General features: G+C 48.0%; 2 protein-coding genes across 2 annotated transcripts; one reads left to right on the top strand and one right to left on the bottom strand.

Annotated features, from left to right (window-relative positions):
* Positions 1 to 2,126: 2,126 nt before the first annotated feature.
* GGS25DRAFT_522174 (uncharacterized protein) lies at positions 2,127 to 2,519 on the top strand (the record flags this gene model as incomplete). The annotated part of the gene is made up of 3 exons (XM_049264174.1): positions 2,127 to 2,192; positions 2,282 to 2,313; positions 2,417 to 2,519. 3 exons carry the CDS (start codon positions 2,127 to 2,129, stop codon positions 2,517 to 2,519), a joined length of 201 nt encoding a protein of 66 aa, XP_049117138.1.
* Positions 2,520 to 12,003: 9,484 nt separating this feature from the next.
* On the bottom strand, positions 12,004 to 14,514 carry GGS25DRAFT_299189 (general substrate transporter). Its single transcript, XM_049257637.1, has 4 exons — positions 14,002 to 14,514; positions 13,703 to 13,942; positions 12,918 to 13,629; positions 12,004 to 12,856 (listed from the first exon to the last, which is right to left on the bottom strand). Exons 1-4 carry the CDS (start codon positions 14,255 to 14,257, stop codon positions 12,472 to 12,474), a joined length of 1,593 nt encoding a protein of 530 aa, XP_049117137.1. The 5' UTR covers positions 14,258 to 14,514; the 3' UTR covers positions 12,004 to 12,471.
* Between the last annotated feature and the right edge of the window lie 272 nt (positions 14,515 to 14,786).

Here is a 14,786-nt window from a genome sequence, read left to right as displayed (position 1 = left end):
GATGAACGCATGACCGTTGATGAGACTAGTGAAGGTCCACGCCAATGGGAAGATCAACGTTGCTGGGTGGGTGTGGTCCTCGATGTCTGCGGGGATGGATGGCCTGAAGGACTGGACCAAGTCCAGCACATACTGCCTACATGTCTACTACCTACCTATCTACCTCCAGGGCTACATGCCACCAGACAGGTACATGCCTACGAAATACTGTACAATACATACATACATGCCTTATACTACTACATGTAAGGTAAAATGTACAGATGTACAGAAATGCTTGGGAGGAGGATCGTATCCGAATCGGTAGGGAAGTAAGCCTGCGAATAATGTGGGCCAAGCAGCAGTTGAGCGAGCAAGGGGTTGTTGAATGCTTGCCCTGGACGGTGGTGGCAACAGGGGACCAAGGGAAGATCCTCCCACAAGAGATCTTCCTTGCCGAAAGAAATAAAATAAAATAAAATAAAATAGAAAAAGCGGTACAACTGTGTATGTACCCCTCGCACAGACAATAGCCAGGATCGATGTTGAAATGCAGAGTACCTGTCATTGTCCCGCGTTTTGATGCCTATACTAGGTCGATGTGGTGGGCGCACAACGAGAATCCTGCTAGACATTGATGCTTATAGCAACGTGCTGGCTGACTGATGTATGTAGATGTAGGTATGTAGGTATGTATTGCACTGAACGCGATTATAGACATACCACATACACACCTACACACACCCACACTGTTTATGTAACATTAAGAAATGCTGCTGCAAGTGCAAATTTGACATGTAGGCATGTAGGTAGCCCTGGAGGTAATAGAAATATTTTGGGGGTTGTGATGTGGATATTTTTTCCTCCTTCTTCTTTGCATGCTACCTACGGAGGCATGAAAGGCACTTTCAAAATAAGACTAACTACATACACCAGCTTCAGAAATAATTATGTAGGGGCGGGCCAAACCCAACTACGAGTGGGCAAACAAAAAAAGAAGAAGAAGAAGTACGCGCTAGATGGCTAAAAAGCCCAAGGGCCCGTCCGAACAGGTGTTGGGGTTTGTGGAAATCGGCCCCGAATGAGCCGTAGGCTGATAATGTGTTACCTATACAACAACCTGTGGGGCTTGGTGCAACGGTAGAGAAAGTCAGGTCCACGGTACCTACCTACCTAGTATGTAGTACCTAGTACGACTATGTAGTCATGGTATGTATGTATGTATATATGTAGCTAGGTAGGCAGTTGAGGTAGCAATGCAGTTCTGATCTCTTGAGATTGCGAGCTGCTGCTAGAAGGAGCCGCAAACCAAAGAGATACAGAGAGGAGGGGGGGAAGGGTGATCTGGGTGATCTATGTGGAGAGACTCACAGGGGATAGGTAGGTAAATTAGTGTATTAGTGTAGAGATTTCAACTTAAGAACGTTGGAAAGTGAAAAGTGGGAAAGTGGAAGAGAAGTCGACAAGGACTAGGGGATGAAGTGAAATGTGTGAAGGGTCTGGAGAGATCCCCGTTGGCGCCTTTGACGCCATTAGATGATACATTAGTACCCCCAAAAAATCTAGAATAGACATCAAAAAAGTTTGCTGACCGATTTGGCTAGGCTATTTGTACGTAGTAGGGAGGTATGTATGTGGCATAAGGAACGGAGGGCAAGCCTCTAGCGTGGGAAAAGGCTCTGCGGCAAGGATATCAACCCGTGGTTTCATCAGGGGAGGCTGGCTGGGCGACGACGTGGGTCTCTGCTGGGATGGGCGTAAGGATGGCGCGATGAGATTTGATTTTTCTTCTTCTTCTTCTTCTTCTTCTTCTTCTTCTTCTTCTCTTTGCAGATACGATACTTTTACTTACCTCCTTTGCCTACCTAACCAATAATACTTACCGGCCAAAGAAAGAAAGAAAAAAGGGACAAAATAGAATCTTAAAACGGCCGACACCAAAGTATGCCAAGAAGGATTCTGGGCTCCCCAGTGAACAAATCGCAAACTCGGGGATCAGGGACGTTGGGTACATAACACCTAGGTTAGCCATGCCATATGTTGGATGATCGATGAGAGATTATGGCCACATGAGATGAGTTCTGAGAATGAAAGTGGGAGATGTGGAGTCACGCGAGAGCCCTTTCATTCCATGAGAGACCATCGTCATGGAACAGGTTGTCTCATGCCAGCGGGATACAGAAGAGTTGGGAGCTGGGAGCGAGAAACATCCGGTGAGCAGTTTTGCGTAACTTGCAAAGTCATAACCGACAACCGTAGATGTCTACAGTTCATCAAAGGTTCTATACACACATACCTCCAGCTGCAGAAGAAGAAGAAGAAGAAGAGAAAGAAGTGCATAGAAGGAGAAGAAACTTCACGGCCCGACACTGTGGACTCGCACTGCAAACTATTATATGCATCAACTGCTGTAAATACTACATTACTTCAACTTTAGTACAACTACCTCGGCAGAAGGTCATCTTGAACCTCTATTCTTGCCCCATCGCGGGGTTGGGCTGGCACTGGTGCTGGTGCTGGTGCTGGTGCTGGTGGGTTGATGCAGAAACGACATCGTTTTGTTCCCATGGTTGGGGCAATATTAGACACGACACTTGTTTATTGCCCATTTTCCCTTGTCTCCTTTTCCCTTAGTGGTTAAAAAGAAGAAAGGTTAGGTCCCAAAAGTGATTTGATGCGTATAAGGTATTAGGGTATGAGGTATGAGTATGCGATGGATGAATGAATGGGTGGATGGATGGATGGATGGAGGTGGAGGGGTTTGGACTTGGCGGATTGGGCGTGATCATTTCCAGATCCCATCACAATTGTAATTCTAAAGGATATAACTATACATGATAGACAGTACATACAGTACATGGCTAGGATGGTAAGGATGGTCTCGCATCTAGTAGATGTACCTGCATACCGGCGTGTCGGGTCGCGTCTCCGGAGGTACAAAATACACAAAATACAGGTATATTGTGCTGTGTTATATGTACCCGTGGGCCGTGGGCCTCATCTTTGAAGTACACGGGCTACATGTGTAGTACCCAGTAAAGTCTGTGCTCTTCGATGTTGGTGATTGGCAACATCGATTTGATCCCTAACCCCCATCGTCTATCACACAGACCTGTGGGCCTATCGATGTCTTGCAGCACGGGGTGGCTGAGCAAGCATGCCACAACTCCATGCTCTCAACGTTGTTTTTAATGTTGATCTTTAAAGGACGCGTTTCCTTGTCTATTAATACCTACCTTATTTTTACTACATACCTAGGTTAGCAGTAATGGCAATCCATAATACCATATGTACTTACATTGAAACACAACGAAATGGATAGCGTATGTATGCAAACATCAAGTTCCCGTTTGTCAAGGACTCCAGGTAATCACCTACATATGTACCGTCAGTACCTAGGTAATAGGCAGTGACATGCGCAAGACGTTTGGAGACTACGCCCATCTTGCACCTTAGTAATTAAAAGAAATCTCCTAGTCATTCTATTTTGGTTTCAGGATGGTAAAGTAAGGCAAGCTTGTATGTAAGGACAGAGAAGATTTCCTCTTCAAGGAGATAAAAGGGGGGGCAGATGTGGGTGTGGCTGAGATGTAAAGTTGTTCATACATCATACGTACATACACTAGATAGGTACTATTACACTTTCAGTCTTGTACCTACCTCTTATGTAGGTACCTACAGACGGATGGATGACATTGGATGTAAGGCGGGTGCTAAACCAACCTGGGAAGTCTCAAGGTCACGCAGAGCAGATCTCTTGGAGGGGAAAAGAAGAAGAAAGAGAAGAACAAAATGATCTGAGACAACAGCAGGAATTATTCCTCGTTTCGTTCCTGACTAGCAATTAAAGCCTGGCCTAGTCAGGTCCCGACAGTATGGATTTCGGCGATTGCTCAGCTTAGCTGGGTTTGAAAACCGTTGCAAAAGCCCTGGAGCTATCTTCCAACAGCAGGGTGGCAATCTCCGCCGTCTACTTCACTTTACCTATAACTGCTTCAAGTATTTCTCTGTACCACAGTACTACGTAATATATAGGTTAGGATTCTAGGTATGTACAGATATGTACCATATGTAGGCCCTAGGTAGGCCCTAGGTAGGCATGTATTTAGATTCCAAGTGGGTTGCGAAGTGATAGTCACCTGCCTAAAGTATAGTTGCGTAGGAGTCGATCCTGAATAAGTACCTACTTACATGCTTGCATAGTGCCATAGTTGTCAAGAGCCGCAAAAATAGAAATGTTGAATGAACCTGCACAATAAAAAGCGCTTTTTCGAAAGAGTGCCTGGAATGGGCTTACGATGTAACACTCTGTAATACGATCCTGTGGCGTGAAGTGCCGAGGCACGGTTCGTCTTGCCATGACAGGGGGCTTGTGCCCGCCGAGATGGTTATATGTATAAGAAGAAAAGGAAAAAAAAAGAAAGGAAAAAAAAAGGTACGAGAGCCCCCACGAGGTGCTGTCGACATAAGGCAGGCAAGTAGCCGTGAGGATCGGGAAGTGTTGATTCTCGGGTATCAATCGTCTGCATAAGGTTATGTTACAGTCTACCAATCATTGTAGGGTGCCTATTTTCTCTTTAGCCACCACCAGACCGTTCTAGGAGTTACATACCTACCACCTTACCTACATAGCTTACCTACTTTTCCTCAGGTCCCATATCTACATGTATGTCCTAGATATCAACTAAAATAAAATAGTCGCCTAGGTAAGCTTGCGTAACCATAAGCGCGTATCCGTCTGCTGAGTAGCTACGTCGAATCACATGTGGTGTCTTCGTCACACAAAACGCTGCTCCTCGAGTCTTGATTTCACCTGTGGCCTACCCACCTACCCACCTACCTACCCACCTACCTGCCTACCTGCCTACCTAATCTTCCATCCTCTCACTTTGCTAAGCCTTGCTTTGACGATGCTTCAGAGATGCCAGGTATTTGCTAGTTATTTATGTAGATCCTTTTAGCAGCCCACATGTGCACCTGGCAATCTCTAGCGACTGGGGATGTTTCATGAGGCCAGCTTTTTGCTCTGTGAGGCGATGAAGAAGCCACTTTTCCACCTCCAACTTCCACTTTACACAGAACCCTGAAGCCCTGAAGACCCCTTATTAGAAGACCTGGAATTTGTTACAGGTGGGGCTGACAACATTAAAAGTGACGAATCGTTGAACCAAGAAAAAGGGGCCCCCCCTACCTACGTAGGTACGTGTAGTGTATGCATGCAAACCACGCCCCCAAAGCCCTGTCAGAAACCGTGCAGCCGTGGGCATGTAGGTAGGTATCAATTGAAGAATTGACTCTAATTAGTTTGCATCTTATGTCTGAGCTGTATTTAGCACTGACTCCATTTTGCGAGCTGCATACATGACTAGGTATATATGTGCCTAAAGATCGAAAGACGGCCCTTCAAGAATCCTTGTAGGATAGCTAGACGTTTTTAAAAAAGCTAGGCATGTACCGGGATATCGTTTTGCGCGACGGGAAAGCTAGAACTTGATATATGATGCGATGATATGATGCGACGATATGATGCGACGGGTGCCGATCGAGCTACGCTGGAGTTAGTATTAGCGTAGATCCTCCTCTCACCACCTTACCTTAAGTACCTAGTACAGAGGTGGGCGGAGGTGCAGCAGGATATAAATAGTTAGGCCGCTCTTTCTAAAGCGCGTTAAGGCGTCAGGAGTTTCAACGCCAACTAGATGCGCTGCTATTGACCTGCCGTCTCGGTCAAGTCTAGATAGGTACCTAGGTAAGGCATACACGACATAGTAAGGAAAATAATGTCTAAACGCGTAATGTTCAACTGTTTGCTGTTCACTATCTTCACTGCCGCTCTATGCCAAGGCGTAGCAGGAAGCAACCATCTCAAGAGATCTGATACAAGGATCTTAACGGCAGACAAGCTACCTTGCTCGCCTTGTCCGCCAATCTAGGTACCTGGCAAGTTCATGGATGAGGCGTATAATGGCGGATGATAATTGCAAGCCCCCCGGAGGGGCCAAGTCTTCAACAACATCTCGCAAGGCTCCCCGGATTTGTCCATGTCACGCGATTCCGCCACAATGGCAAAAGTTTTTTTTTACTCTCTCTCGTCGGACATAATTCCGTCTAGCATGACGGGTTGTCGGGCGATCATGCGACGCCATTGCCGTTTGAACCTGAAACTAACGTGGACCCTAGAAATAGTGTATGTAGGTGCCATTACGCTCATGAGGGAATCTAGGATGTGGGTAGGATGTGAGTAGAATGGAGAAATGCTTTGGTTAACGTTGAAAGTCGAGCCAGACATGTCCAGGCTTCAGACTTCAGCCCTCGAACTTCATCCATCGAGGCTCAGCTACACTGCATTCGTTCGATTGGATGTCTGGAGATAGGCGCATGTACGAGACGAGGCGTATTTTGGTAACTACGAGATCGGTGATCGGGTTTGGACTTGTCGTTGTCTTAGCTATTAGCCGTATACTACATACAACTTGTCCATACATGTATGTAGGAGCTCGGGAGCTCAAACGTACTGCACATGTGTATGTACCTAGATATGTAGGTAGAAGGATAGGTATGCATCATTGATGTACGTGTGGACTGATTTCCAAGAGTCCGTGCCTCTCGACGCGGATATGGTTGAGTGTCTGTCACCCCATTATAGCCTGCCTAAGTAGGTAGGTAGGTTCTTACGTAGTTGATACTTTATAATTCAAAATCAATGACACTTCAACATTGAAGCATGAAGCAAAATATACCTACCTTTCCTCTTACCGACTTTAGGGCCTAGGTAGGCATGTAGGCGAATAAAGTACCTACATAGGTAGGTAGGTAGGCAATGTCGGTATGCGGTAATAGTAACCGTAGTAATATGTGGAAAACCTGGGGTTGGGACAGTTTCAACAAGATCTCTTCTCGTCAATCTACCTAAGTAGGTAGTTCGATCCGTATTTTAATCAGTACCTACCTAAGGTAATATAATTTGTATTGTTCGATACCACTGTGTCAAGCATGTATCCATAACAGTCATTTCTCGTAGGGCTGAGCTGGATGTGACAATACATACTCCGTGCTGTACTTGCCTGCCTAGTACATACTAGGTAGGAGGGTAGGTTAGGTACTTTTCCGCTCCGAGAGGTTTGCAGATGTAGATGCGAGAGGGGCAGGACATGAGAACGAGAATGATGATGATGATGATGAATTAGTAAGATGTACTATTACATAGTATGCGGTTACTAAGATGTTTATCGACTTTAGATCTTGATTTCTCCGTGTGGTTTCCCATCCATGTCTCCCGGCGCCCTGCAGGATAGACTTGTTGAGCTTGGAAGTTGAAAGTTGGAACTTGGAAGCGAATGAGCGAATGGATGAATGAGAAATGAGTGAGTGAGTAAGTTGAGCGAATGAGTGAGTGAATAGTGTGAGCAGCAAAATAAGAATTGAGAAGAAGATAATTGGATAAAAGAAAAGGAAAATAAAATAAAAAGATAAAAAAGATAACTAAAAAAGGTTTGTTTTGTTTAGCACCTAACCAAGAAACTAATGCGTTATCGATAAGACCATCAATCCGCAGCCAGCCGTAATACTTACGGCCTAAATTTTATATCCATGGGTCCATTTATATCCACAAAATAAGCTTTTCCCCTTGCTGCTTGTAATTGAAGTAGGTGCTACTAGGGCCTTGTACATGTATACAAAGGTACATGCATCAGGTACTTCCTTCACCCCCTTTTCCCATATCCCATATCCCATATCCCCATATCCCATATCCCCCTTTCTCCTTTCCTCCGGCGGGTCGTCCACTGCCCCCCTTTCACCCCCGGTAATTACATTGCTGTCGTCGTCTGTAACATATTGACGAGAAATCCAAGTTATCTGGCTCACATCTCTCGGCCTCAAATTCCATTGTGATCAGGGGTAGCCGTTGTACAAGAACAGCCACCTCATTTTGAGCTTAGCCTATTCCTACATATGTAGCCTATGTCTGCTTACAATTCTGAGACTACGATCCTAGGTCTCGAAAATTATGGATAGGGCCATGCAGGAAGCCGTCCCGGAGTTCCAGCTAATCACCGGGACCCCGAGGTCAGGGTATGAGGTATGGAGAACGGGAACCGACCTCACCTAGCTAGGGCGGCTTTGTCGCTTGCTAGACAGCCCCAACGCGAATAAGAATAACATTGGCGGCTGTCCGAGACTCTCAAGCCCCGCGCGGCAACCCACCGTACTTACGGTTCCGTCATGCTTCACTCTCACCCCTGGTTGTCTAAGCGACAAAAGTTGTCTTTCCGACGCGCATATTCACTGTCCAAGAGGCAGAAAGGTCGTGGTCTGTTTGGTGATCCAACCTGTCGGGTTTCCATCTTAGCGCTATTTCGTACGTACGAACCGTACGAACATTGAACCTTTCGGCACCGGCCCAATCCAAAAATGTACCTCCATGGCGACGATCTAGGGTTGAAACGGATGACTTTAACCCTTCACTTACATCATTGACGAAGTTGTAGGCTTACAAGCACCTCCAGTTTGCAAGGCCCATCCTGGACTATGTGATCGTTTTTGTCACGTCGAAAAAAGTCAGATTCACAACGATAGGTAGATAGATATGTGCCCAAAAACGCCTCACGAAACCTGCCGATTGGCCAGATGTGAGGCTACCCCTACGTCGGTCAGGACGGTTGCGCTACAGGTCACATGGTAAATTCTATTGCCCGGCGCCTCAATTACCTCCCCTTCTTCCTCCTCACGGGTAGTAGGCTAGTACCTAGGTAGGTAGCAACCCTCACGACAAAAACCACGCACAGCTACAATTTCCCCTGGGTAACTGTGCGGGGAAAAGCCCAAGAACTCCAGGAGTTGGGCGAGAATAGCATAAGCCACAATTGGCCGCCAGCTTACGAGCCCATCGCCTCTATGAGTCGATTATTTGGTGCTGGCTACGAGCTATGTTCCTAATGCTTCTAGCTAGTGGCCTCATATGACGTCGGGCTGAACCAGGGGAACGTCACTAGTAACTTGACTCAAAACACAATGATTTTACAATGTACCGCAAGATTTGCGCCCTCCCAGGTTCCAGTATGGTCACCAAGTATTGTTGAATGGGAAAATTCCGCCCATGTAGAGTACGGCCACTTGGGTTGGCCGCGGAAACTCACGATCGGATGTATTCAGGTTCAATTCGCCTACTAGGTATGATACCGCGGCTAAACACTCCAACGAATCTGTTTGGTAGAGAAGCGTCTTAGCATACGATGGATCGGGCATATTAGGCCCTAACCTATTGTATCAAAGTATTCTAGTCTTAGGCTGTACACCATAGCGTTGGCTGAAGGTGTTCATTTTTCATGGGCTAACAACATGAGTTCCTTGCGGGCATACCCATGTATGAATGGAAAACTGACAGCTGAATCTCTACACAATGAGACTAGCATAAGGAGTTATCAAGGCCATCTTTTTAGCTAGGCAACCATGATTCCCATCGACTACTTCGCCAATCAGCATCGATGAAACCTCCTATCATTGCCAATGGAAGTCTTCCACATGGTAAGCTACAAGAGTCTACCTTGAAGGTATCTACGTGTTTTACTTTTTCACTACTATGTACTTATTATCAGGATCCATCCATGTGCTTAACTAGAATGCCATGATAGACACGACATCCTAGTAATAGATGTATTGGGCCATGCCTTCGATGATTCAGAGTTCTCTCAAGCGTCTTAGGTACTTTTTATCCCATAGAAATATATCCTCAGCTGCTGTGAGGACATTCCATAGTGTTCCAAACTCTTGTATCTAGGTAGTAGGTATCTGCCATTTTAGGGACTGGGGCGACATGGTTTACAACACATGAACAATTAGGAATATCACAGAGATATATCTCCATCCCCCCGGCTTCTAACCTCAAGCTTTCCATATAAGTACTACAAATTGGGTATGCTCTACCATGTCTAATAATATATCATGCCAACCCCCACCCCCTATTCAACATTATCAGGAAGAGGACGGCTCGCCATGCCTTTACGATCAGCAGCATCGATGTCGCCTAACTAATCTCAGCTGATTTACATGAAGCCATGATAGACACTCCTCCAAGTCAAGAGAAAACCCACACCTCACTGCCGGCCACCCTAGCCTACCTAGGTACCTGGCTAGCCCTTATTCCCGATGCTATCCACCATATAGCATTCCTACCTACCTTCCTACCTACCTATCTATCTTCCTTTCCACACACCCACCCCTAGGAAACCAGCCAGCAAGGCTAAACTGCTCAAGCTACCATTTCCTTTGCTAAGCCGACGGTAGATATCCCGTGCCTACCCAATAGGTTCGCCAACCCACTTTAGGAAATGCCGGAGACAAAGTTCAGCTACAAGACTACCGCCGGCTAATACGAGGGGCTTCGCGACTCGAAGTCAGATGGTTGTTAGTTGTCGTAGATGATCCTCCCCAGCTCATCATGTGTCCCTCGGATTCTTCGAGCTCCTCCTGGGCGCCGCTCCACTACTTAGATAGGTGGCTGTTGGTCGAATGTCCAGAAAGCAGGTAGGTAAGCACCGCTACCACCACCTCCACCTCCTCCTCCTCGATCGCGGAACCGAGTTCCATGAGCTATTCCTTCCTTATACGGGACTAGTAGCATGGCCTTGCAGACAAGCACCCAGATGCTACCTGCCTAGTATCTATGCAGGTAAAGTAGATCTGACCACTCCACTCCATCGCGTCACGAGGCCATACGTTCTCCGCGCGGGGATGGCATCCCTGCACCGCAGGTGGTTTCTGGAGAAGTAGTAGGTATGTAGGTAGAGAGAGAGAGGGGCGGATACGTTCTCGTAAACAGCGCCCCCCCTTCTCCTGTCTCCCCCCCTGACACCCCGGGGGTTCTAGAAAGATTCAACTTTTCGCTACCGAGATTCTTGGGTTGTTGGACACTACCTAGGTATCGGCATACCTATCTATCTAGCCTAGTGTACGTACCTAGTACTTGTCTTCAGACATAGGGAAGGAAGGGGGAGGGGGAGGTTGTGAGGCGATTGGAACGAGTCCGAGCCCCCCTATCCCGCAAAGGGCTGATCTTCAACGGCGACGAGACTAAGCACTAGGTACTTAGGTACGTATATAGTAACGTATGGGGATAGGAAGGTAACAACAGCCATGATATGACAAATACCGCCTGCCCAACAGCCTTTTTTTTTTTTTTCATCTGGATATATGTAAGTAGCGATCTACCTCGCCTCTTCCTTAGAAAAGGGGGGAAGGGAAGGTAGATAGTTGGATACCTAAGGTACCTAGGTAGGGGATAGATGATAAAAAAAGAGAACCGTCCCGCGCGAAGAATGCTCGGGCGACCTGTTTCCGGCGTAACGAGGTATAACCCGCGTGGGCATGCGTCGCATTTTGCTTTCAGGCACCAGGGTTGTCTGTGTCGGTGTCTGTCTCTTCTGTATCTATGTCTAGCGCCGCATGTAAGTACCTAGCGTTGATCATCGAACCCGCTTACCTAGGAATGGGATACCTACCTGCCCAGGGCACGGGCACGTAGGTATCCCATTAGCTGAGTATATGATTTTCATAGGGCCTCTCGTGGATTGTGGAGTCGAAAAGGGGGGGTATCACCCTTGGTAAGAGTGGGAGTTCCTCGTAGACAAACGAATATAATCCTATAGATAATCCGATAAGTAGATACCTGCCACTCCCGTTTATAGGCTTGGTGATCTATATAACATGCTCTGAAACACCGTCACGCGAGAAACATACCTATATATCTCCAAAGGTCTAGCAGCCTAGACTGAACTAGGTAGGTAGGTAGGTAGAGTAGGCAGGTCGTGAAGAACTTCATAGATTTGTATATAAAAAAAGGCGTCAGTCACTAACGATCACTCGGTTAACCTTCCAAGTCGCTGGCATCTTACCACGACTATCTCTAACTCGCAATCTAAAATCCGCGTTAGTATCAAGAACAAGATGGTACGGTTTCCAACACAAGGGCGACACGGTCACATATCAAGGAGGACAGACAGTCTTTCCCACATCGAAAATCAAGCACACAAGATCTGCGAAGCTGCTTTGTATCTATCTATCTATAGATATCATTCACATCACTCTCACTTACATCACTCACAATAATCATATCATATACATAATACTCATACATCACAATCACCAACAAATACACACACATCTCATCTCAAAATCATTATGTAAATGTTTCAATTAATCGTCAAGGCCATCGTAAATCAACGCGTAAGTGTGTGTGTACCGAAGCCGATGCCACGGTACCTATATATGTTAGCCAGCTGGGCAGGCCATGATGCAGTCAGCCAAGCTCGTTATCCGGAGCTTGCCCTTTTTCCGTCTGCATCTTTTCCGTCTCCCGCGCTTCATTAGTGCGTGGGCAGATATAGCTAGCTGTTTTTTCGTTCTTTTTTTTTCTTTTGGTTGGGGGAGGTATCGTAGAGTAATGTAGGGGGTATCGTAGGAACAGGAGTAGGGGCTAGGGAAGCTCGTTTTCTCTTAAACGACCTCCTCCTTCGTCGTGTTCTCGACATTCGTAACCGCCGCCTTATCCGTGAATCCCATGTCCGCAGCGTACGTGGAGTGCGGGACCCACTTGGCCGAGGTGCGGGGCGTCGTCTCCTCGAGCATGCGGTCGACCTGCTCGAGGGTCAGGCCCTTGGTCTCGGGGATGAGGAGATACGCGTAGACGAAGCAGGTGGTGCAGAGCGCGCCCCAGATGTAGAAGACCTTGGCGCCGAGGTTGCCCTTGTCCTCGTCGACCATGTACGGCGTGATGACGGCGATGATGCAGTTCCAGAGCCAGTTGCTGGCGGTCGAGAGGGCGACGCCGCGGGCGCGCATGGGCAGGGGGTAGATCTCGCCGATTACGACCCAGGCTCCGCTGTAGGGGTTGTTAGTATAAGAGGAGAAGAGAGTGGGGAGGGGAAGGGGAAGAAACTTACGGGCCCCAGGTGCTAGCGAAGAAGAAGATGTAGATGCAGATGAAGGCGATCATGGCCTTGACAGCGCTGTCGGAGCTAGTGACGGTACCAATGATGGCGACGATGAACTGGCAGATGACCATGCCGAGCGCACCCCAGATGAGCAGGGGGCGGCGGCCGACTCTCTCCATACTCCAGAACGAGATCGGGGTCGAGCAGACGTTGACGAGGGTCGTGATGAGCGAGATCAAGAACGGGTTCTGGATGGTGCCGAGCTGCTTGAAGAAGGTGGTGCCGAAGTAGAAGACGAAGTTGACACCGGTCCACTGCTGGCACATCTGCAGCGAGGTTCCGAGGATGGTTCGGCGCAGGTTGCTGCTGCTCTTCCAGATGGAGCCGCTGAAGCAGGTGAGCCAGGTGGCCCAGTACCCGCCCTCGGGGACGACGGAGAGCTCGTACTCGTGGTTGGCGATGATCTCGGCGAGCTCGTCCTGGATGAGCTCGGACTCGACGGACTGGCCGCGGAGGCGGGCGAGGGCGCTGGCAGCCCTGTCGAGGTTGCCCTTCTTGACGAAGTATCGCGGGGACTCGGGGAGGAGGCACAGACCGACGCCGAGGATGATGGCCCACAGCATCTGGAGGCCGATGGGGATTCGGTAGGAGCCGCTGTCCTGTCGGTCCTGGGTGGCGTAGTCAATAGCTGAGGCGAGAAGAAGACCGACGGTGACGCAGACTGTGGTTGATGAAGTTAGTAATAATCCTTGCTGGGGTCACATATGCAGCTTCAAAGAGAGTAAGGTACATACATTGGTATCCGGAAACGAGAGCACCACGGACTTTGCGAGGTGCGATTTCCGACATGTACAGGATAAGGATGGCGGAAACGGCACCGACACCGAATCCGGCGACGAGACGGCCAGCTACGATGAGAGATAGACCGGCGGAGGCAGTCTGTAGAGCGACACCGATGAGGAACATGATGCAGCCTCCGACGATGGTAGTACGACGTCCAGTCCAATCGGCAAGATCACCAGCAATTAGAGCACCTATTTCAATCAATTAGCTTAAAGCGCATGGAAGTAGAGCGCAAGTGACTTGATCTTACCGAAGAAAGTACCAGCGGACAGGATAGAAGTGATGAGCGACTTGTGGTCACCGGTGAGGGCAGTTGCGCCGGGACCCTCGATTTGCTGGATGAAGTAGGACATTCCCATCACACCGTTGATGTAACCACTGTCATAGCCGAAGAAGATACCGCCGAACGCGGCAAAAGCACACATGCAGTATGCCTTGATGGTGACAGGAGCTTCGACCCGGTTAGGGTCGGGCGAGCCCTGGACAACGACAGCACCACCAGCCATGTCGAAGGTGTTTTTTTTTTCGGACAGCAATGAGTAGTAAGGAAGTTGAGCCTGGGTCGATCTGAGTCGAGGCGGTAATTATTTGTTAATGGTGGTCAAGTAATAAAAACCCTTGATTGTCCTCGATATAAATAGGAAATTGGGGGGAGCGGCCACACACTTTTGGGGAAGTGGTTAGATAAATTGAAAGTGGTGATGACGGAGGAGTGAGTAATGGAGCACAAGGGAAGGATGAATATGTTTATATACCAATGGGTTTTTATATATGCCTGAGGGTGCGGTAGTATGCGAGCAGGTATATATAAGGTATACACACAGTATGCCATGTGCATACACTAAGGGAAAGAAACCTTACACACGAGGGTGTGCTGTTCCAATGCTTCGGTTCAGGGACCATACCCAGATCTCCTGACGACCCACCTCCGCGCCCCGGACAATATCAAAATTCATCAATTTAACTCGACCTAGCAACCAGAATTCCACTTTACAGACCCGGCTAGACACCTGGGTGTAGTTACTGTAGCCAGGA

This window comes from Hypoxylon fragiforme (assembly GCF_022984875.1).
Source record: "Hypoxylon fragiforme strain CBS 206.31 chromosome Unknown GGS25scaffold_5, whole genome shotgun sequence".
In the NCBI taxonomy this organism is placed as follows: Eukaryota; Fungi; Ascomycota; class Sordariomycetes; order Xylariales; family Hypoxylaceae; genus Hypoxylon; species Hypoxylon fragiforme.
Note: the sequence above shows the minus strand (reverse complement) of the source record. Positions and strands in the feature narration are given on the sequence as shown.